The 21,941-nt window shown below is 34.2% G+C and overlaps 1 protein-coding gene across 2 annotated transcripts in view; it reads left to right on the forward strand.

Moving 5' to 3' along the window:
• The window catches only part of LOC117167204 (glutamate decarboxylase), a 710,722-nt gene extending 689,289 nt beyond the window's left edge, over positions 1 to 21,433 (forward strand). For both annotated transcript variants that reach the window (XM_033351946.1, XM_033351947.1), the window contains 3 exons: positions 16,541 to 16,690; positions 17,077 to 17,271; positions 20,073 to 21,433. In XM_033351946.1, coding sequence (XP_033207837.1) covers positions 16,541 to 16,690; positions 17,077 to 17,271; positions 20,073 to 20,246 — 519 coding nt within the window. In that variant the 3' untranslated portion in view covers positions 20,247 to 21,433. The remainder of the gene's footprint in view (positions 1 to 16,540; positions 16,691 to 17,076; positions 17,272 to 20,072) is intronic.
• Positions 21,434 to 21,941: the final 508 nt, after the last annotated feature.

Consider the following 21,941-nt stretch of genomic DNA (forward strand, 5'->3'; position numbering starts at 1 on the left):
CGTTTATTCTCAGTTGAGAGCAAACGCGGCACCCATCTTGCCGATAGCTTTTTCATGCCTAATTTTTCATGTAGAATTGAAACAACTGCACCTATAGATATCTTTGTGACCTCAGCTAACTCACGCACTTTAAATCATCTATCCTTCAACACCATATCGTGGATTTTATTGATGATTTCGAGAGTACTTGCTTCTACGGGCCTTCCTGAACGTGGTTCGTCACTTATTGATGTCCGACCACGCTTAAATTCATTTACCCAGTTATAAACCGTTGCTAAGGCAGGGGCAGATGTGCCATGAACTGAGTCCAATTAATTTTTTATCTCATATGGAGTTAAACCCTTTAAATGAAAATGTTTGATTACCGCTCTGAACTCGTTTTTTTTTCATTTCTCTTAACGAACATTTTTTTTTTTCAATTGGTTATAAAAACACGTAAACTCAGAAGATGTGGAATGTGACTGCACCATATATCTAGTCGGGAGTGGTGCTGACTGAAAACAGATGATTTGGAGCGATTCGCGCGCCATCTGTTGGTAATTCTAAGGACTTATTGAACTACCCTCGTATTTTGGAGAAAAGTCTACGAAGTGCAGCATAGACTGGACGAAGACTTAGAAAATATAAATAGCTTCAAGGAGCTGTGTAATGTCCTTATAACACCTGATCAAGAATGCGCACCCATTACTACCAAGGAGGTGACAAAAGTATTAAGAAGTAAGAAGAATTATTGCGCATTGGGACCAGATTGTATCAAAACTTTCTAGTAGAAAAAGTTTCCTCCAACCCATCAGCATTTGGCCCGTATTTTCACTTCATATATAAAGTCGGAAGAGCCGATTCCGGAGTGGTTGGTGGAAGGGCGCACAATACTCCTACCGAAAATAGGCAACTTAGCTGACCCGAAGAATTACAGACGAATCACTTGTCTGAACACACTGTACAAGATATTCACAGCTATCTTAAATGATAGGAATGTTCGGGAAATTGAACCTGTGTGGTAAGAATTGTATGAACAAGGAGATTAAAAATAGGCGTAGCGGCATGTCGGGAGAACCTGCTCATCGATAGATGTGTTTCCAAAGATCAATGCGACGTCCCATAGACTTATCATCTGTCTTTTGGAAAGCTTAAAGGTTTATCCGCAAATCGTTAGGTGCATAGAGAGATTGATGCCGCTTTGGAAAACCAAATTTACTATTTTATCTGGAAATATCGTGTGACAACTAACAAGGTCACCTTTCAGAGAGGTGTCTTGCAGGGCGATACCATGTGCCCACTCTTCTTTTGCCTTACATTATTGCCACTATCTCTAGCACTTCCCCATTCCGATGGGTACTTTTGCGAAAAATCTGCAGGTCGAAAGTAAAAGATCTCTCATGTATTTTACATGGACGATCTTAAGATCTATGCTAAAACAAAGAGCAGCTACATCTAACTCTAGGGATTGTCGAACGATATACTAAGGAAATCGGAATGGAATTTGGGTTAGATAAATGCAGCAAGGTTTATTTCAAGCGAGGAAAACTTAATGGCATCCCTGAAGATTCTGAGCTCGTTGATAGAAACGCTATACGACACCTTTGCGCTGAAGAGACTTATAAATACCTGAGCGAGCCACAGATCCGCATTCAGGATGTGATATCTATAAAGGATACTCTCCGAAGCAGATCCAAACGTCTCATCCGGCAGATTTGTTCTTCCGAACTGTCGAAGAGGAACACATTATCTGCAACGAACGTGTTTGCCGTCCCGGTTCCATGGACGAAAAACGAGCTCCGATCCCTTGATATCGGAACAAGAAAGTTTATGCAACTGAACAAAAGCATGCTTTTTCAGTCTTCTGTTCCGCGACTGTACATCTTACGCCATCAAGGTCGTCGCGGAATATTGAGTCTTAGATGTCTTCACAACAGGATTATTCTGGGTAGAGCACATAGAGTCGCAAATGAAAAAGATCCTCTTCTTAAAATGGTCAGGAATCACGAAGAAGTGGGCAAAGGAGCGTTTTTGTACAACGCAGCGGAGAAGCCTGCTGAAACACTTAGACTTAACTTCAGTATTAGGGGTGAGAAAAATGCATCAAATTTTATCTATGTCGAGTACTCAATCCTGAAAGTCGAGATTAGGAAAGCACAAGAGAAAAACTTTTGTGAACAGCTCCTCAATAAGAGGATGCACGGTATCTTCCTCAGAAATGTGGAGAATCAGTCAATGTCGTGTGAGCTAACGCTTGCTTTCTTTGAATCGCCCGGGTTGAAATCTGGTACGGAGGGTTTCATTTTGGCATGCCAAGACGGTGTCATTTCCACCGTAATATACCGTCGCCACATTCTGATCACAAGGCATTCCCGATGATAGCTGCAAGGCGTGCCATGTACACCCCGAGCATTTAGCTTACATACTATATAGTTGTCCAACTCATGCGGGAACGACCTACATCCAAAAGCACATTTCGGCACTAAGAGTGCTTTATTACCATTTCTGTCACTCTTACGGCATTAACCTTAATATCAGTCCTCTAAATGCTCCTAGGAAATCCAGTCAATTGTCGAGAATGGGAAGTGCTGCATATACTGGAACTTTTTATTCTCGAAAATTGTTTCTGTTGCACACTCGAGGCCAGGCATGGTTCTTCTTGACTTCAAGAAGCGAGCCATGTTCGTTAACGAATTTTCGGCACCAGCTGATAAAAACATCAAAGCCAAGGAGAATGAAAAGAAAGAAAGGTATAGAGACCTTATAAGGGAGTTGCAACGATTGTACCCCGAATATTCTGTTAAACTAATCGTCCTTATCATCGGCGCTCTTGGAGGTGCCAAGCTTCTACTCTTTAATAGCCTAAAAAGCATCCCTGCGTGTCAACAACATGCTAAAACACTTGCGGCATGCGCACGCCGTCTAACCAAGCAGTTCCCCCAACGAAATGATGGATGAAGCAATTGCCATCAAACCGTCCGATAGTGCTAGAATTTGATCAAATTGAAAACTCGTTTTTCATGCCTCGTTTTGCACAAATATAATTGCAACAAATTATTATTAATAATAGATAGGCTACACACTTTTGTTAATATATTGTTGCAAAAAATAAAAAATAAAAATATGTTTAGAAAAATGCAGTTTGTAACCCACCGACTATTAATAGTAATTTGTTGCAATTATATTTGTGCAAAACAAGTAATGTAAAACGAGTTTTCAATTTGATTAAACTCGAGCATTATCGGACAGTGTGATGGCCATCGCTTCGTTCAGCGCTTCGGTGGGGGAACTACTTATTTAAGACGGCTTGCGCACGCCAAACATTCTCACACGTATATACAACGTGTGCCATCTATTGTGCCCAGAATAAGCATAGCACCAAAAAATGTTGGGGACTTTTTTGCTTATTTTTTTGTCCACAACCTCCTAAGAAAATTAAATACAGTTCGCGCGAGACACTTTCTATATCTATAAGGTGAAAAGAATCCTCATGAATTTGTATCTAATCTTATATAATTTGGTATAATTAGCTTTTCAGTGCTTAATGATATTAAACATAGATACAAGCAGTCCTTGCCTCACTGATCGCTAAGATAACGACGTGACAGGCCTGAAGATTGTCCTTCTGAGATATTTCTACCACATTAAATTTTTTTATTATTATAGCTATAATTATTACGTTCTCATATCAAGATGAAGGTATTAGATCATAGTTTCTAGATCTTAAATTTGAGTTTTATTCTGGAGCAATCTATTTAGATTATTACATTTTTCTAAAAAAAAAAGAAACGATAAAAAAATTGTATTTATAAAACTTATAATGTTGAAATTCATTCTTATAAAAAAATGATAGAAAGACGTCTTATAGGAAATTAAAGTGAAATAATAGTGACTAAATTAAAAAAAGTCTGAAAATATTCATTAGCAAACCCAGAACCATTTCGCTGGCCCTACCAACCACGCAAATCTAGCTTTTTTATGAGCAAAATATTTAGTGCAGAATCTTTTCAAATTGGTTCAACCAAAATAAAAACTTTTGCAAGATCTGGCGTACCTGATTTTTCAACAAAAAACACTGTCGAGGCAAGCTAAATGTTTCGCTCGCCCTAACAATGTCAAAAATCAACTTAATATGAGCGCATTATTTTCACCTTAATTTCTTTAGAATTGTGCAACAAACTTCAATCCCTAAAGACTAAGCCGTAGGAGGCAAACAATTAGGTGTTTCGACTTTTCGAAATATTAAAAAAAAACTTGCATTTTTTAGGTTTAAATTTGAACTGCTTTTGTTCAAATCTCCTTCTATTAATTGTGTAGTAAATTCTAGTTGTTTTCGATTCTCTTAAATTACATGTGTCAATAACTGTTCAGTATTTTTTTATCTGAGAAATCATACCATATATTTAAACTAATTATCTTTTTAATAAACTTTTATTAACTTTCGTTACAGATACATGTTTTTTTGGATCAGTTTTGTTGAGGTATGCAAATACTGATTAATAAGATACAAAGTATAAAAGGTAACTAGAATTGGCTGCAAATTTCTTATGGAAAATATTAGTTAATATTAATTTTTTAAATAATTGCAAACTGTTTTTCACAAAAAATATAGCTCTCAACATACATTAGCTCCATCAATGATTCCAGAAAACGCAGGGGATTTATAAACAATTTGTACAAAATTTAAAGCAATCAAATCACGTTTTTCTTATCTGATTACTAAACTGTTGAGGTCGTTTGCAACATTTGACTACCTGTAACGATAAAAGTATTTAGTATATACTTTGAATTTAATCAAGATTTTTAAATATCTTCATCATTATAAGTCTTTTCAAAATTCTGAAATCGCGTAAAAGCATACGAAATCTTTGAAAATCTTTACATAGAATTTGTTGAAAATTTTTTACAAAACGTTTAAAAACCACTTTACACTGCCAGAATGTAAAAAATTTGGTTTTCAATTTATCTTTTTAGTTGAAATTTCAACTATTAAATTTTCATTAAAAGTTAATATTTTTTGGTTGAAAATCAAACTAATGGGTTAAAAGTCAAAGTGGTTCACTAAATCTTGATTTAATTAGTTGAAGATTAAAATATTTCGTTCACAATTCGTTTTTTTTTGCATCAAAATTAATTTTTTCGTAATATATTTTATCTTGAAATTCCTCACTGTCATCGACAAGATATTAATTAATCACAATACTATTTATTTTGAAAAAAGGTAAAATATGCATATAAATACTAAATTATAAATAAAAAGACAACTGTGGACATAACTAGGCAAAGAAAAATCGATTCCTTATTAAGATTACAAAAAATTATATTTTCAGACTTTTTAAGTTTTTTCAAAACAAAATTTACAAAGATAGAAGGAAATAATTTTGCTCCAAAATGTTAATTTAGAAACGAATAAGCCATGATACAGCTACACAAAAAAATCATTTTTGATTGGGTTCAGACCACGCTTATTATAGGTTTACAGCGTCGCCAAAACCGAATCCGAGCGCTATTCCACACCATCACAACACGTTTTGGACGTGACCCCGAAAAGTTTTCAATTTCAAACAGAAATTAAAATTTAGTCTGCCCTGGGGATAAGGCAATTTTACTATGTGTTTTTTGGATCGGGGAAACCAAATTTAAAGACCGTTTCAACCCGTTTTATATATAACGTTGAAAATTGTGAATAATGATTAACGAATAACAGGTAGATATAATTTCAGTCTTCCTTTGCCTTACACTTCGCTAAAGTTCCCAAGATTATCGGAAAATTATAATATTTTCTTAAATGTTATTTCAAAAGTCTAACATGATAGCGAAAATGGTCTTCCATTTTCATATCCAAAAACATGTAATAACCGCGATCCAACCACCACACCAGATCTTTTTTGGCGGAGCTTGTTTAATAATATTAAAATTTTATTTGATTTTATAATTCCTCATGAAAAATAACATTACTAATAAATCATTTTTCGCTTGCACACACTCACTTATACATTGACTTTAGTCAATCATAATGAGGTAAGGAAATATGTTTAAGAAATGATAGATGAGAAAGGAAAGAAGAACATTCGTTCCATTTAGTTCGTTTTTGTGTATGAAAATCCCTATAAATTATACGCTGCAGCCGAAAAAATCATTAAAATTCCTCTAGCAGTTAGTCTGATACAAAAAATAGATAATAGAAAAGGAGCCTTGAGAAACAGAATACATTGGCAATCATATCTTTCAATTTAATTTGGATCCGACTACCGATTACAAAGTATGTTATATTTTAGTTGATGTTTTTTCTATTTCATTAATGATACACTTGATGTAGAGAATCTTCATTTGAAACAACTGCAGTAAACCAACGTGGGAAAATGGGGTAATGCTTGCCTACATGACATTCGCTCATTTCAATAGCAGTCATTTTGTCACAAGCACCACTTATCATGTTTATTTTCATTCTCGGATGACCATTATTGTTTTTATATAGTCCACGAAGAAGCCCAGTATACTCCAATATTGCAAAAACGTCACCATTAGATGTTGATAATACAATATATTCTCGAGTTGGCACGGGCACATAGATATTATGTCCTGATTGAAATCGAATTGATTTACCGGTAGGAATAACATACCTTCGAAATTCAAATAGGCGGTTTTGATTTGAGTGGGGAATAAGCCGAACATATCCAAATTGTTCTAATGCATATCCAAGAACTCGATCAGAAGGAGGCTTGCCAGGAGGGGAATTGGACCTGGCATCCAGATGAGCCTCCTGAGAAGAAGTCCCCTCACGCGGATATTGTCTAGCAGACGAAGAAGAGCTTTGATTACCTTCGCGATTGGGATTCCATTTATACTGTAGCGAGTCTTCATTTGCAAAAACTTTAATAAAACTCTTTGGCGTGATCGGGTGACTCTTGCCTACTGGACAATCCCTGATTTCATCTGGGGTTAATTTATCAACTGCGCCGCTTATCATATTTATTTTTCTTCGCGACTGAGATTTATCTGTCCCATATATTCCACAAAGAGACCCACTATGATCCAATATTGCAAAAACATCACCAATGTATGTAGATAATACAATATATTCTTGGGTTGACCCAAACACAAAGCTTAACCCGTCTTTTTGCATTCGAATTGGTTTATCGCTGGGAAGAACGTATCTTCGAAATTCAAATCGCTGCTTCTGATTCGTTTTAGGAACAAGTCGAATATATCCAAGTTGTTCTATTGGACATCCAAGTACTTGATCAGAAGGCGCCCTACCCGGAGGTGACATGGACGTAGCACGAAAAAGAGGCTCCTGAGGATATGTCCTGCCAGGTGAATGTTGTCTGGCAGAAGAAGAAGAACCAGGATTGCGTTCGCCACAGTGATTTTGTTCGGACTGTAGTGAATTGTAGTTTGCATAAGCTTTAATAAAACTTTGTGGAAAGATAGGATGATTTCTGCCTACTGGGCAATTCCTAATTTCATCTGGAGTCATGTTTTTCAATTCGCCGCTTATCATATTTATTTTTACTCTTGAGTGAGAATAATTCGACCGATATATTCCACGAAGTACCCCGCTATACTCCAATATTGCATAAATATCACGATTGGATGAGGACAATACAATATATTCTTGGTTCGGATTGGGAGCATAGAACTTTTTTTCTGCTCGCAATCTAATTGGTAGATCGACAGGCAAAACGTATTTTAGGAATTCGAATCGAAGGCTCTCATTTGTGCGGGGAATAAGGCGAATATATCCAAGTTTTTCAAGTGTATATCCAAGTACTTCAATAGATGGAGGTATGCTAGCTGGAGACCTGGATCGGTCACGAACAGGAGCATTCCCTCGAGAACTCCGGTGAAGCAAATGTTGTTTTCCAGCTCTCGGACCAGGATTACGTTCGCTATTAGGATTCCCGTAGGTCTGTGAACTACATTCTGCAAGAAGATGTAGAAGATTCATTTTCTTTGTACAGTACATTTACTTTTGACTTTTTTATGTGAAGTCAGCTTTTTTTGCAGAAAGCATGCTTCTGACAATTCAATCAAAAATACGGACAGCTTTTAATGTATCTAATTCTTTAAAAAATACATTTTGATTCAGTTTTTACTGTTAACTCACACTTGTCAAACAATTTTTTCAAACATGCCTAATGAAGAATTGAATTGCACTGATTTCAAAATGTTGTAAAGAAGTGTTGAGCGTCAAAGATTTAAGTTTAAAAATTATTACGGCTTTCGGTGCTTTAATTTACCTTAACTTAGGGCTTTATTCTTGTGTTTGTTTCTGTATTCGTTAACACTTTCCTAAAATTGTTATAAACTTCATTGAATACTTCTGAATCGAAAGGAAGATTAGCCACATCATTAATACACGTTAGTCACTTTTTGTGACTAATTTATACTCTGCGTGGTTTCAAAAAGAGAAGAAAAAAGCTAGCAATAACCCCGAATGAAAATGACCAAAGATTACAGCTTTAAATGTTTCAACGGGTTTAATAAAAGCAGTTAAATGTAAGGCTTTAGGTCCGGAAATAGTGCACAACTTCACCCAGATATGATTTCAGACTTTATGCTCTTGGATACTACGTATATCTTGAGTAAAAAACCAGAGCCTAAAATCCATCTGAATTTCGAACGATAGCTTGTCTTCCAACAATTTATAAAGTTATTACAGCCATCATTGCCGATAGAAAAGGAGGTTGTTAGAATTGGTGAGGCAGTGAACATCTCGTCACCATAGATGCTGTAGCCATGAATCAAGCTCGTGAACATCAAAGGAACTTATACCTGGCATATATTGACTATAAGCAAGCGGTTCCTATCGTACCGCATAACTATAAAGCAGAACTTGACTACACGCCCGCGAATTAATACTCAGAGGAGGCCTTGAATATTAGTGCAGGAACCATAGAGGATTTAGAAAAGCAACTGAGACCAAAATACTTATATGAAACAAAAGGATTCGTCATTGCCGTTCAGGACGGGGGTGCCAGCGCAAAAATTTGACACAAGACATGGTTGAGGGTTGCCAATTATGTGTTGATGCCAACGTAAACATCCAGCCGATTATTGACAGATATCGCGTAAAGCTTCAGAGAGCATACACGGACAGATAAGATAACGTAGCAAGCATTATAGTCAATAACTTGCCCCAAGCTTAGAACTTTGTTGGTTGAATGTTCAACTATTTTTTTTTAAAAATGCTGCAATTATTATCAAAAAGTAATTTATTATATTCTGAAATCAAACTATTCTCTTGAAGATTTAAAAGTATGTTAAGCCCACGTATGTTTATGACGTCTTGAATATACAAGTGGCTACTATGTCACTATATTCTCAAAAGGGTGTCTTTAGCTTCGCTCTACAGACCTGAGAATAGCAGCTTTCATGCATGTGTTACTTAAAGTATAACAAAAATTATAGATATATCAAGTGATTATTTTTACCTGTAGAATTAATGATGACTCCCACAGCAAAAACCAAAATACAGATCATCCTCATTTTCTCAAAGTAGAGGAAAAATGATTAATGCTTCAATGAATAAATTGGTAAACAACTGGGAGTATTGATTGTTTCATTGCAACATAAGAGTACAAATATATACATAACTAGCGTTTATTTCAAATACATGTAAGAGAACAAAGTTATTGTTGTGACGATTGTTTTTCGCATACAATGATATCATTCAAAATTTTTAATTACGATCATTATAATTATGACACTCTCATTTTAAATTGAAGGTATTGGTTTTATCTTAATCTTGAGTATCATGTTTGGCCACCAGTTCAGGTTTATCAATGGAAATGCTTTTGATCAAATAAAAAATTCCACATTCGCGGTAAAATATGTAATTAAAGATAAAATATAACATAAGGAAAACAATTGTTCATCTTAAAAATATCTACAAATTTTCTAGGAACAGTTTTCTAATAACACGCACAGTTTTCATTTTAATAAAAAAAATCCATTTTCCGGCTGAAATGTGCACAGCATGCTAAAATTATATCAGAAATAATTGTGCCTTTTTGAAAAATCTAGAAATTTTATTAAACATTCCCTTTCGAACAATGTATGCAATAACAAAAATAGGTGAGAAGGAATTATCTCTAAATAATATAAAACTTTAGAGAAAAATTAATGTGAAATAAAGAAAAAACAGTAATCTAATACCTAACTTGAAAGAACAGACTTTTTCGACTTGTTCGAAAATAATTAGATTTTTTAAATTTTAAAGCTGAACTCCTTTGACAGAAAGTAATTGAATTAATTGAAGTTAGCACAGAAGGAATTTGTGAAGTTATTTAAAAAAATTACTTACGAAAAAATATACCAAATTAAACTACAGCTATAGTTTTTAAAAATTGAAATTTTAAAATTGTTTAGTAAGCCTATAGGGGTTTTTCCATTCCCACTGAAATAATTTTATTACAAGACTGAGACTCAAAAAAATTCTACATTTGGTAGAAAATTCATTTTTGTACGTTGACAGTACAGTTGTCTTCTTGAAAATTCAATCATTTCATTCAAAACAATTCTTTTTACTAAGGAAATTAAACTAATTTCTTGAAGATGCGTCTTTCTGGCATTCATTTTCATTGATTAAAAAAGACCGTTCTTTTTAAGATTCACCTTCTTAGGTTTATAATTCAAATTTCTTTTTAAAAATTTGTCCTTTTGGTTTGAAAATTCGACTATTTGATTGAAAGATAAACTAGTTTGCTAAATATATCTTTGGTGGTTGATATACCATCCTTTTTTGTTAAAAATTCATCTTTTTGGCTTAAGAATTTAACGCAGCCGTAAAATGTTACTATTTTCTTTAAATTGCTCTCTTATGAATAAAACTTAAACTATGTTGTTCCGACCGTCACTTTTTTCTGAATTTGCCTTTTTTAAATTTAACCACGTTTTAACAACGTTCCTACCACGTTTTTTACCAAATGGAAAATGAATCATTTTTTTATTATTTTACACAGACATAAAATTGTTAACAATCACAATTAAAAAATCGCTTTAGCATAGAAGCTCTAAATTTATTAAAAAATGTTTCCAAGAAAACAGTATCTAAAGCCAATCAAAAATCGCTAAAAAACAAAAATCTTCGAAAGTTGAAAATTTTCTTTCAATTTCGATGTTGACGGAGAAAACTACAAGCAATCAAAGTATTTATTTTAAAACTCATTTTGCAAGTACGCTTTCCAGTAAAAAATTGAATTAATGAATTTAAATTGACTCTTTTTTCATTCCTTTAAAATTTTTGTTTGTTTTTGAATTACATTCCAATCACTATAAATTAGAAACTAAATCTGGAAAAATCATCAAACTTTTTTTAGCGGTTTGGGGGATATGGTGCTTTCAAAAATCCGACCTCTGAGAACTCTAAATCGTGTCTCAATAACCATATCACATTAGCATTTATAAGATATCATTTTATTATGATCTAACTAAGGATTACAAAGAATATTATATTTCAGTTTACATGTTTTCTATTGAATTAATGATACACATGATGTAGAGAATATTCATTTGAAATAACTACAGTAAACCAACGTGGGAAAATTGGGTATTTATTTCCTACATGACACTCTCTCCTTTCAATTGCGGTCATTTTGTCAATTACACCGCTTATCATGTTTATTTTTATCCTCGCATGACTTCTATTTGTCGTATATATTCCTCGAAGAATCCCAGTATACTCCAATATTGCAAAAACGTCACCATTAGATGTTGATAATACAATATGTTCTCGGTTTGGCAAGGGCATATAGATATGTTCATATTGCAATCGCAATGGTTTTTCAGGAGGAAAAACGTATCTTCGAAATTCGAATCGACGGTTCTGATTATCATGAGGAATAAGACGAATATATCCAAGATGTTCTATTGCATATCCAAGTATTTGACCAGAAGGTGGCCTACCGGGAGGAGACAAGGATCTATCACGAAGAGGAGGTTCCTGAGAAGAAATTTGATTGCTCTCATGTTGTCTGACAGAAGAAGAATAAGAACCTGGGTTGTCCTCGAAATGAGGATCAACTTCAGACTGCAGTGTATCGCGGTTTGCAAAAACTTTAGTAAATCTGTTTGGGAAGATTGGATGATTTGTGCCTACTGGACAATCCTTGATTTCATCTGAAGTCAAGTTAATAACTGCTCCGCTAAACATATTTATTTTCACTCGTGAATGATATCTATCCGTCGTATATATTCCACGAAGAGTCTCACTATAATCCAATATTGCAAAAACATCACCAGTGGATGTCGATAAAACAAGATATTGTCGGGTTGTTTCAAACGCGTAGGTCATCCCATCAACTCGCATTCGAATTGGCTTATCCGCAGGGAAAATGTATTTTCGAAATTCAAATAGCTGCGTATGATTTGTAGAAGGAATAAGCCGAACATATCCAAGTCGTTCTATTGGAGATCCAAACACTTGGTCAGAAGGAGGCCTGCCTGGAAAAGAAATGCAACCGGGACGAGGAGGAGGTTTCTGAACAGATATCCGGTCAGGCGAATGTGGTCTCGCAGAAGAAGAAGAACCAGGATTACGTTCGCTGTTGGTATTTACTTCAAAATGTAATGTATCGTAATTCGAAAAAGCTTTAATAAAACTTTGTGGGAAGATAGGATGATATCTGCCTACTGGACAATCCCTCATTTCATCCGGGGTCATATTGTAAACTTTGCCGCTGATCATATTTATTTTAACTCTCGAACGATTATAATTTGTCCGATACATTCCACGAAGAAACCCGCTATAGTCCAATACTGCATAAATGTCACGATTGGTTGCTGATAATGCAATATACTCTAGTTTTGGCACGGGAGCATAGTACTTACGTTCTTCTCGCAATTTAATTGGTATACCGACAGGAAAAACATATTTTCTGAATTCAAAACGAAGGCCCTCATTTTTGCGGGGAATGAGCCGAATATATCCAAGTTGTTCAAGTGTATATCCAAGTACTTCAATAGAGGGAGTCATGCTAGCTGAAGATCTGGAGCTGTCACGGACAGGAGTCTTTTCTCTAGATTTCCGGCCAGGAGAATATTGTTTTCCAGCAAATGAAGCAGAAGGACCAGCATTACGTTCACTGTTAGAATTCCCGTCGATCTGTGAACTGCAGTCTGCCAGAAGAAATAGAAGATTTTTTAAAGCATTTTAATGTCTAGTATATTCCTGTGAATTCATTGCTTTTATAAAAAGTAAATTTCAAGTATAATAGCTCCCCGAAAACCATTTATCATGTTGAATAAACATTTTTTTCTGTAAAAAACGAGTGCATAAACGCGTTTTACCCAATTTGTCAAATTAGGCAGTCTTCTCTTATCAGATCACTTGATTGTGTTACAAAAATGCGCCCGTGAGTTATAATAATAGGTGTTTCGGTTAATAATTTCGATATTGCTGGATTGTCATTGTGCAAAGAACATATTTTTTAAAAAATTTGAAAATGTCGAATTATGTACCTGAAATGGCCGTTTTGCGGGAAAATTTAACATCGTTCTTTCATTTGAAGAAAACGGCTGCTGGAAGTTAGAGATTATTGGTTAAAGATTACAGAGAACTTACAAGGAGCGTCCAGGTCAGCCCAAAAAGTAAAAACCTGAAGATTTGCAAGCTTTATTGGATAAAGACTCAAGGCAAACGTTGAAACAAATGGAAAATGCATTAAATGTTGCCAAATCCACCATTCCCGAACGTCTACTCATATTGGGAAATGTCCAGAAGGTAGGAAAATGGGTTCCACGTCAACTGAAAGACAGAGACATTGAAAGGCGAAAAACCATTTGTGAAATTCTGCTAGCCAGACAGAGAAAAAGTGGATCTATTTTGACAAACCAAAGCGAAGGAAATCATGAGTAGACCCAGGCGAGCCTTCAACGTCACAAACAGTGCGCAATATACATGGAAAGAAGGCTTTGCTGCGTATTTGGGGGGACAATAGAGGAGCTTGGTATTACGAACTGCTGAAACCTGGTGAAACCTTTGCTGGCGAACATTACCGACAAAAACTAATTGAATTAAACTAAGCATTAAAGAAGAAACGAGCAGAGTACGCGGAAAGGCACGAGGAAGTCATTTTTCAATATTAAAATTCACGGACTCATGTTGTGAAACCAGTCCAAAAATGTTTGGAAAACATTAAATGGGACATCCTAATCCACCCGCCGTATTCATTTGACTTGGCCCCATGGGACAACCACTTATTCCGATCGATGAAGCACGGACTTTCAGAAAAAAAATTGCAGTCTCACGAAGAAGTAAGAATTTAGGTCGATGAATGGTTGGCCTCAAAAAATGAACAGTTCTTTTGGGAAGGAATCCATGCATTGCCAGAAATATGGGGAAAATTGGTAGAAAACGATGGTAATACTTTGATTATTAAGGTAATTCCTATTTTTATCTAAACAAACGGCCAAATTCTGCGAAAAAATCGACATTATTAACCGAAACACCTATTATATACTTTGTAAAATTAATATGTATGTATAGTGACACAGAGTGCGTAAAAGTAAAAAGTTCTTTAATGCACCCACATCTCGTCAAATATTCAAAACTGAAGTAAGAACCTACAATTTATTGACTGAATTCTTATTCATAATAAAAGAAGAAATGTAGGGTTTAAATTTTTATAAAAAATCACTGTAAATTTTAGAATTTTTATGTGAGTACCGAAGCTTGTAGGTCAGGTGTTTTAAGTGTTCGCTTAATCAAACTTTTCCACTCGAAACAACGTATAATTCATGTTTAAACAGAAAAAATTTCATGCTTTATTATTTAGAATTAAAACTAACTGCGGACACTTTTTTTAATTTATCTGAAGCGAAATTACCTAACTTTTCTAAGAGTTAATTAATATAAATTTACATGAAATTTACTTTGCAGCCGATTAATTACTATTTTATAGACCGAGTTCTCACATATAATATAAAAGTGTAGAGTAAATGTATATTAAAAAGCAAGTTTTTTCTTTTCTGGACTTTTGTCATATCGTGAGTTTTTGGATTAAACTTTTGATTTTTGATTGATTTTAAAAATGTTGAAAATGCTATAACTCTAAGAATTTTCTTTTGATAGAAAAAAGTCAGAAAGCTAAATTATTTGGCTTTCTGATTACTATTAACAGCCATAAACAAAAATATTAAATATAAAAAAATAGTCTCCAAAAATTTTGAAAATGCTCTAACTTTTTGACTTTGTATCAAAAATGGCTGGCTTATAAACTCGTCCTTTCCTTTTAGGGCCTAAAAATAATGTGTGCTAAACATCTATTTGATCTTTTCATTCCTTCGGCGGGGTTATCGCGTTAACCGGCGGCCTGGCGGACGGACAGACAGACGTCATTGTAAAAACTTGATTTTTAGATCCAGAGGGTCCCGAAACGTGGAGATCCGTTAAAAAAGTGTGGTGTCAAGTTTCGGACAATTCTAATACTTTCTCAATCATAAATGATGAGAATGTAAAAAGGGAACTTTAGGTTCGCTCAAGAAGTAGCTTTATATATGCATATGTTATATAAAATATAATAATTATTATGGATATATAAAATTGGTATATTCACCAATAGAATTAGCGACGAAAGCCAACATGCAAATAAAAGAATAGTCCATCCTCATTTTCAAAAAATTAGGAAAAAACTAATCAATGCTTCAGTGATTTTGTTCAATATCTGAATTGAAGAAGTATTTCATGGCATAATCAGAGAACAAATATGTACCTAAGTAGTCGTATTTTTTATTATTATCATTATAAATATAACATTTTTATCTCAAAGTCGTCGTTTTCTGTCAAAACGACAACTTTAAAAAAATAAGCCTATTTGATTTTCCTTTTGTAGGATAATTTTTTTAGCCAGAAATTTTTGGCAGCCGCTTTTAGTTTCAAAATCAAATTTTAAAAAAAATTTTGAATTAAAAAATGTTTCACAAATTTTTTTAGCGATATTTCCAGATATTTTCCTACACCTTTCATATCGAAAATTGAATAATTCCTTCACATCAATTAATAAAACTGTGCATTTGTCCAATTTTTCATTCTCTTTGGCATTATACTCCGAAAAGGCGAAGTCTTTTTTCTTTTAACTTTCAAAGAGTATTCGGGCGATACCCACCGATACATTTATTTCTCTTTAATGTGAGAAAGCTGAATGGTTTCTTCATAATAAATTGTATCGAATTCTGCATTTTTTTTAGTTTTTCAGCTTCTTTGTCATTTTACTCCAAAACAGCAACTTTTTTAAGCCTTTTTTCTTGAGACTTTTACAGCTTATTCGGGCAATGCCCCCTACTACGAAATATATTTGTTTTCAATCAACACAATGTTTTTTCGCGTGCCCTAACAAATTTTTTTAATCGTATCACGCTTTTTGGTTGGATTAAACAGACAGTTCAACAGAATAATTTGGTTGGCTCAACCAAATAGTTATATCGCTTCCGAAACAACAAGAAAATTTTATTTCACCAAACAACTTTTTTTCTAATGTATAGCACCATCATTAGAGCTAAGAATATTTATTTACCTTTTGCAATAAATATTTATATTTTCTTTCTTTTTTTGTGATAGGGCTTACTGATTAGCTGCAACCAAATGTCAGCTGAGTACTTGTTCATGACTGACAAACTATATGATGTAAAATATGACACTGGTGATAAGGTCATCCAATGCGGGCGGCACAATGATATCTTCAAACTGTGGCTGCAGTGGCGTGCAAAGGTACACTATATTTTAGATTCAAAATTTAATACCTCGTATTATTTTTATCTAGGATTGTCATTTTAATCATTCTAATCAGTTCTGAAATGACATCTAAATTTTAAAATAAGACATTAAATGAAATTGTCTGTGAAAAAAACGCCTTCCAACTCTGCTGGGATTCGAACCCAGGACCTTTCGCTGGCCGGGCTACTGCTCTACCAACTGAGCCAAGATTCATGTCAATCCTTTTTCATAGAAGCCCTTACTGTTTCTCGCTATCCATGCAAAATTATACAATTATTAAAGGAGGCTCCTTCTGTCACTAAACATTTCATTTATAAATAATACTACTCTCAGATATTTTCTATTTGCAATTTATGCATACTTATTTGTTGCTTTAACAGGGCTCTGATGGTTTCGAAAAACACATGGACCGTCTAATGGAACTTACTGAATATATGGTTCGACGAATTAAACAAATGCCAGACAAGTTTTATCTCATTCTCGAACCGGAATTAGTGAACGTCTGTTTCTGGTACCTACCAGCCCGTGTTCGCAATATGCCTCACAGTCCAGAGAGGGAAACTATTTTAGGACAGGTAAATTTTCTTTATAGTAGATAATAATGCACTTTGTAAATTCATCACTTAAACCAATATGATTCTTCACATTGACTCTTTTATTACTTCTCACATGTTCATCTAGCAATCTCTAAATTATTCCTCTACTCCTCCCTACTCCTTCCTCCCTTTGAAACCTTCACCACATTCTCTTACCAGAAATTTTTACCTTTCATTTCTCCACTTCTTCCTTCCTATACACGCTCCCATGTCTCTTTTATGCATCCACAGATTTTGTACTTTCTGCTTTCCGCATTTTCCTATACATCTCTCACCTTGCTACGTTTCTTGATCTAAATCTTGCTATTATTCTTTTTTCTCTTGATCCCTTATTTAAATACTGTGGTACTCCTGCATGTGTATTATCTTATACTTTTCATTATATTTTAATTTCCTTATCGTCTCTTATCATTCTATTAATTGCCCTTTTCTCTCCCTTTTCTCCAATTCTTCATATAAACCAGTCTCACATCTTATATCTCTATAATATAGAGATATATTTCATGTTTCCATCTCGGTAATTGAATCGCCCTTCCTGTCCTTTTTGTACTTCTTTCGTATCTTTTTTTCAAACAATTTTTCCTCTAACTGCCCTCATTCTTCTTGCATTAGCTCCTTATCAAACTGCCGTGCCCTCTTTGATGCTCTATCACACAATTCATTCCGCTGTAAATCTTTGTTAAGCATATATTTAGGCGTCGTTTAGTCTACTTCGTCCGTTCACTTTATGTACCTTTCTTTAAACCTCTTAATCTATAATATTTCCGTCTATTCCTAATCCCATTACTTCTCCTCCTTTATGTTTTTTTACTACTAGTCTTTCCCTTCTATTCATCTCACTGGCCATCTGTCTTCTAGCCATAATCTATTGTGCATATATGCCTATCACTTTAATTCTTTTCTGCATACTTCTAAAATTAATTTGAAATCTTACTAATACTAGATGCCTTCTCACCCTTCATTATCCCTAACATCTTGATTGCTCCTTTCGTGGATATGTTCTCTATCACTTTTTCTTCCGTACTTCCACCTTTCTTCCCTTCCGAACATTATGCTTTTACACCTCCTTGGAAATTCATTAATATTTTTTCTATTTTACGATCACAATATCCTGGTGTAATCTTTTTCTTTCATTTATCTCTCTATTGACTACTTGCTAAGCTTCTTCTTCCGACCGTATACTTTTCGCCTCTTGTACCATTTTTTAAATTTTCAGCTCTTCTTTTTGTCACATGCCTTCTCATATATATTTTTTCTTCTATATTATTCTTCATTACTTTTCCTTTTGCTTATTTATTTTATTTCTTTTTAATTTTCTTTTTTTTCTCAACGTACCTCTAATCCCATCTAATTGTACGCCTAGTGTTATTAACTGCTTTTTTATCTGTATTCTCTAATTCTCTTTTTTTAATACTCTATCTCGACTTTGGTTACATTATCTTTTGCCAAGTCGTACAGAATGTAATGATAAATCACAGTTTCCTTTTATCCTCCTAAGCGAGTATATTCCCCTTCCTCATCCTTTTGCATACTTTCGCTTAATATAAACCATCTGATCTTCTTCATACATATTCCTTCAATTCTTTCTGATCATCTTTCCATACTATATGTGGAATCTAATCTATACTAGGTGCCTTTCCATTTTTCACTATTCCTAGTACCTGGATATTATATATATATATATATTATTTTCCACTTATTTTTTATCACAGATATCAGTATACTTCTTCTTTTTTCTTCTATATTCTTCTAAACTACTTTTTCCTTTTATCTATTTGTGTAGTCCCTTCATCACTTTCGTCTTTTCTTTACATTCTTTATCACATCCACTTTTATTCCCTACTTAAAAAAAAAATCTTCTTTTGCTCTCTAGTACTCCTTTTAATTACCCTATCATTATTTACATCTCTGATTTGACCCTATTTTTTACTTTTACAGTCTCTTGTTATACTTACTATTATTACTTACTACTACCACTCTCATTCTCTTCTGAATTTCTTTCTAATATAAAACACTACGTCTTTTTCACAATAACTTCAACAATTTTTTCCCCTTTTCAGTCGGTATCTTCACTTTGGATTTCCTTTCAAAAACTACCTTTCCATTCCCTTCCTCCTTGATTTTAAAATATCGATTGAAATCTCGTCGTATTCCTATATTTACCTCTTCTATCATTGACCCCTCTTTCTCTTTTCTTGCCCTTATCTTTTTACCTTTTTTATCATTGACCCTTATTTTTCTCTTTTTTGCTCTTTCCTTTCCTGTTATACATCCCTTCCGTATTCACATCACCATTCCCCGCACTTCCTCCCTTTCTAGGGTATCTGACAAGATCTCAAAATAACCCACAAGACTCCACCTATCCCTCCTCATGTTGCCATATCTCCATCATTACTATCATTTTCATTTATCCAAATTTATCTTTTCTGTCTTTTTCTCCTAGTTCCTTATCACATAACACTTTACTAACCCTTTTCTTTTTCGTCTCAATCACATTATGCACCTTTTATTTCTATTACTTCATGCACAACCCACATTCGTTTTAGTTTCTTTCCTCTTCATATATTCATCAGCTTATAGATTTTTTCCATCTCACCTAATCTCATCCTTAATTCTCTCTAAACTTCAATATAACACCCTTTCATTTGTTACCACTTTCGTCTTATTTTTTTTCTCTTTAATTTATACAATGCTATTCGCCCTCCTTTAACTCTTTCAATTTCAACGTTTTTAAGTATCCTGGGTAATCAAGTAGGTTACTTCTAAAACGAATGTTGCAGATCTGTCCTGTGCTAAAAGGTCGAATGATGGAAGCTGGAACTCTGATGGTAGGATATCAGCCAGATGATCGAAGACCAAATTTCTTTAGGAACATCATATCGAGTGCTGCAGTAACCGAGGCAGACGTCGACTTCTTATTGGCAGAAATGGATCGACTGGGTCAAGATCTTTAAATCCTACCGCAAAATGTTTTGCAGGCGACTGAAGGTCGTGGCGTTTTTCTTACAGTCCATTTATTAGAAACTAAATAAAATTATGTAGAGTTTGACAAAAGAAAGAAGAAGAACGCCACATATCGACGTGTACAAAGACCCTTTGGCCAATTATTCTCAACCATGAATATTAAGATAAAACATATGAAAAAAATCGCCGTGTAGATGTACGGATTTTCTCGAAATCGAATAAGAAAAATACCTATTGAACGCATCTCTGTAATTTTTACGTACACTGAAAGGTAGCAGTAGCAAAGATCATTAATATCAAAAAATAGTTGGAATTCGTCGTTAGTGTTTTATATTGCTAATCGTTTCGAGATTTCCGAGCACACACTTGAAGCTAAACTGTTGATTATATTAATGGAGTATCATAAGAAGCTAAGCCAGAATGGTAACAATGACATGCAGAAAATGACAATGAATGCTGTTTCTCAGTTTATTTGATTTTAGATCACCCTTTTGGAATTCTTTTAACGGTCTTGAAATTTTCTAAAATGTTTCTAATTCGTGAAATTGCCTCTATTTGTGGAATTCTGTGAATTTTTAGCATATCAAAATAATGCGAAGAATTTAAAGTATTTGAAAAAATTCAAAAAAATTTGGAGTACAGTCCACTTACGATAACTTTCCAACTTCGGAGCTGTATAGAGCCCTCCGTCGTGAGGCAAAAGTTCCAATTTTTTAACTTCTTATGATACCTCATAGCTAGATTATAAAATAAATTTGATGATAGATAAGTGTTAAAATCTTTATGACTTGGACGTGATTCGTCCTTTATAGCCAGTTAATGAAAGTAAGAAGCGAAAGGAAATGTATGGAGTTTATGCGCTTCGCCAAAGTAGGTCCTTAAAAAATGTGTCGAAATAGTTTGCAAAAATACGTGTGATTCTCGATCATTGTAGGCCATCATTATATCCTTTACACTCAATTGAAATCAAATATAACAGTGTATCTGGGAACGTGTCATTAAAATTTTAAAACAATTTTTTGCTTTACCTAATTAAGTTACTACTCTCACATTAATTTCAAATTTTTCTCACATAATTGAGTTCTCCTTATGTCTGTAACTGTTTTAAATTATAGGACTGAAAAGCAGCAACGAACGAGCAGTAAAGCAGTAGACAGGAGTGGGGACGACGCGCAGAAAATGCGTCGAAAACGCGAACGGATTCCGTTATCTCTTTCGTCGCGTTTTGTGCGCGTCATCCCCACTCCTGGCTACTGCTCGAGCGCTCGTTCGTTGCTGCTTTTCAGGCTTCCATTTATTTTCATTAATAAATATTTAGAGCCATGACACAAAATCGTTTCACGAGTTGGAATCTAAAAAGGAAATTTTTTTCCTTTGCAAGCAGAAATGAAAGTGCAAGATTTTTTTATGAAAACTTATTTTTACGTCTAATTTTAGGCTGCAGTTCCTAAACACGACGTGGAGCGGTATGGAATGGAGGCGTAGATTTTTCGAAAATAAAACTCTGCCTTTTTTCAATCGCGAATTGAATTCTTTTACATACTAATTCACTAGAAAAACTTGTTTTTAAAAAAATGTAAATAACTGAGAGCAAAATTATTGGCTATAAAATCAACAATTAAATTCAGAAATCTTTTTTTTTTTCTTCATCGAAATGAATTTTTCACGTCGTTCTCTCCAAACTG

Source organism: Belonocnema kinseyi, chromosome 2 (assembly GCF_010883055.1).
Source record: "Belonocnema kinseyi isolate 2016_QV_RU_SX_M_011 chromosome 2, B_treatae_v1, whole genome shotgun sequence".
Classification (NCBI taxonomy): domain Eukaryota; kingdom Metazoa; phylum Arthropoda; class Insecta; order Hymenoptera; family Cynipidae; genus Belonocnema; species Belonocnema kinseyi.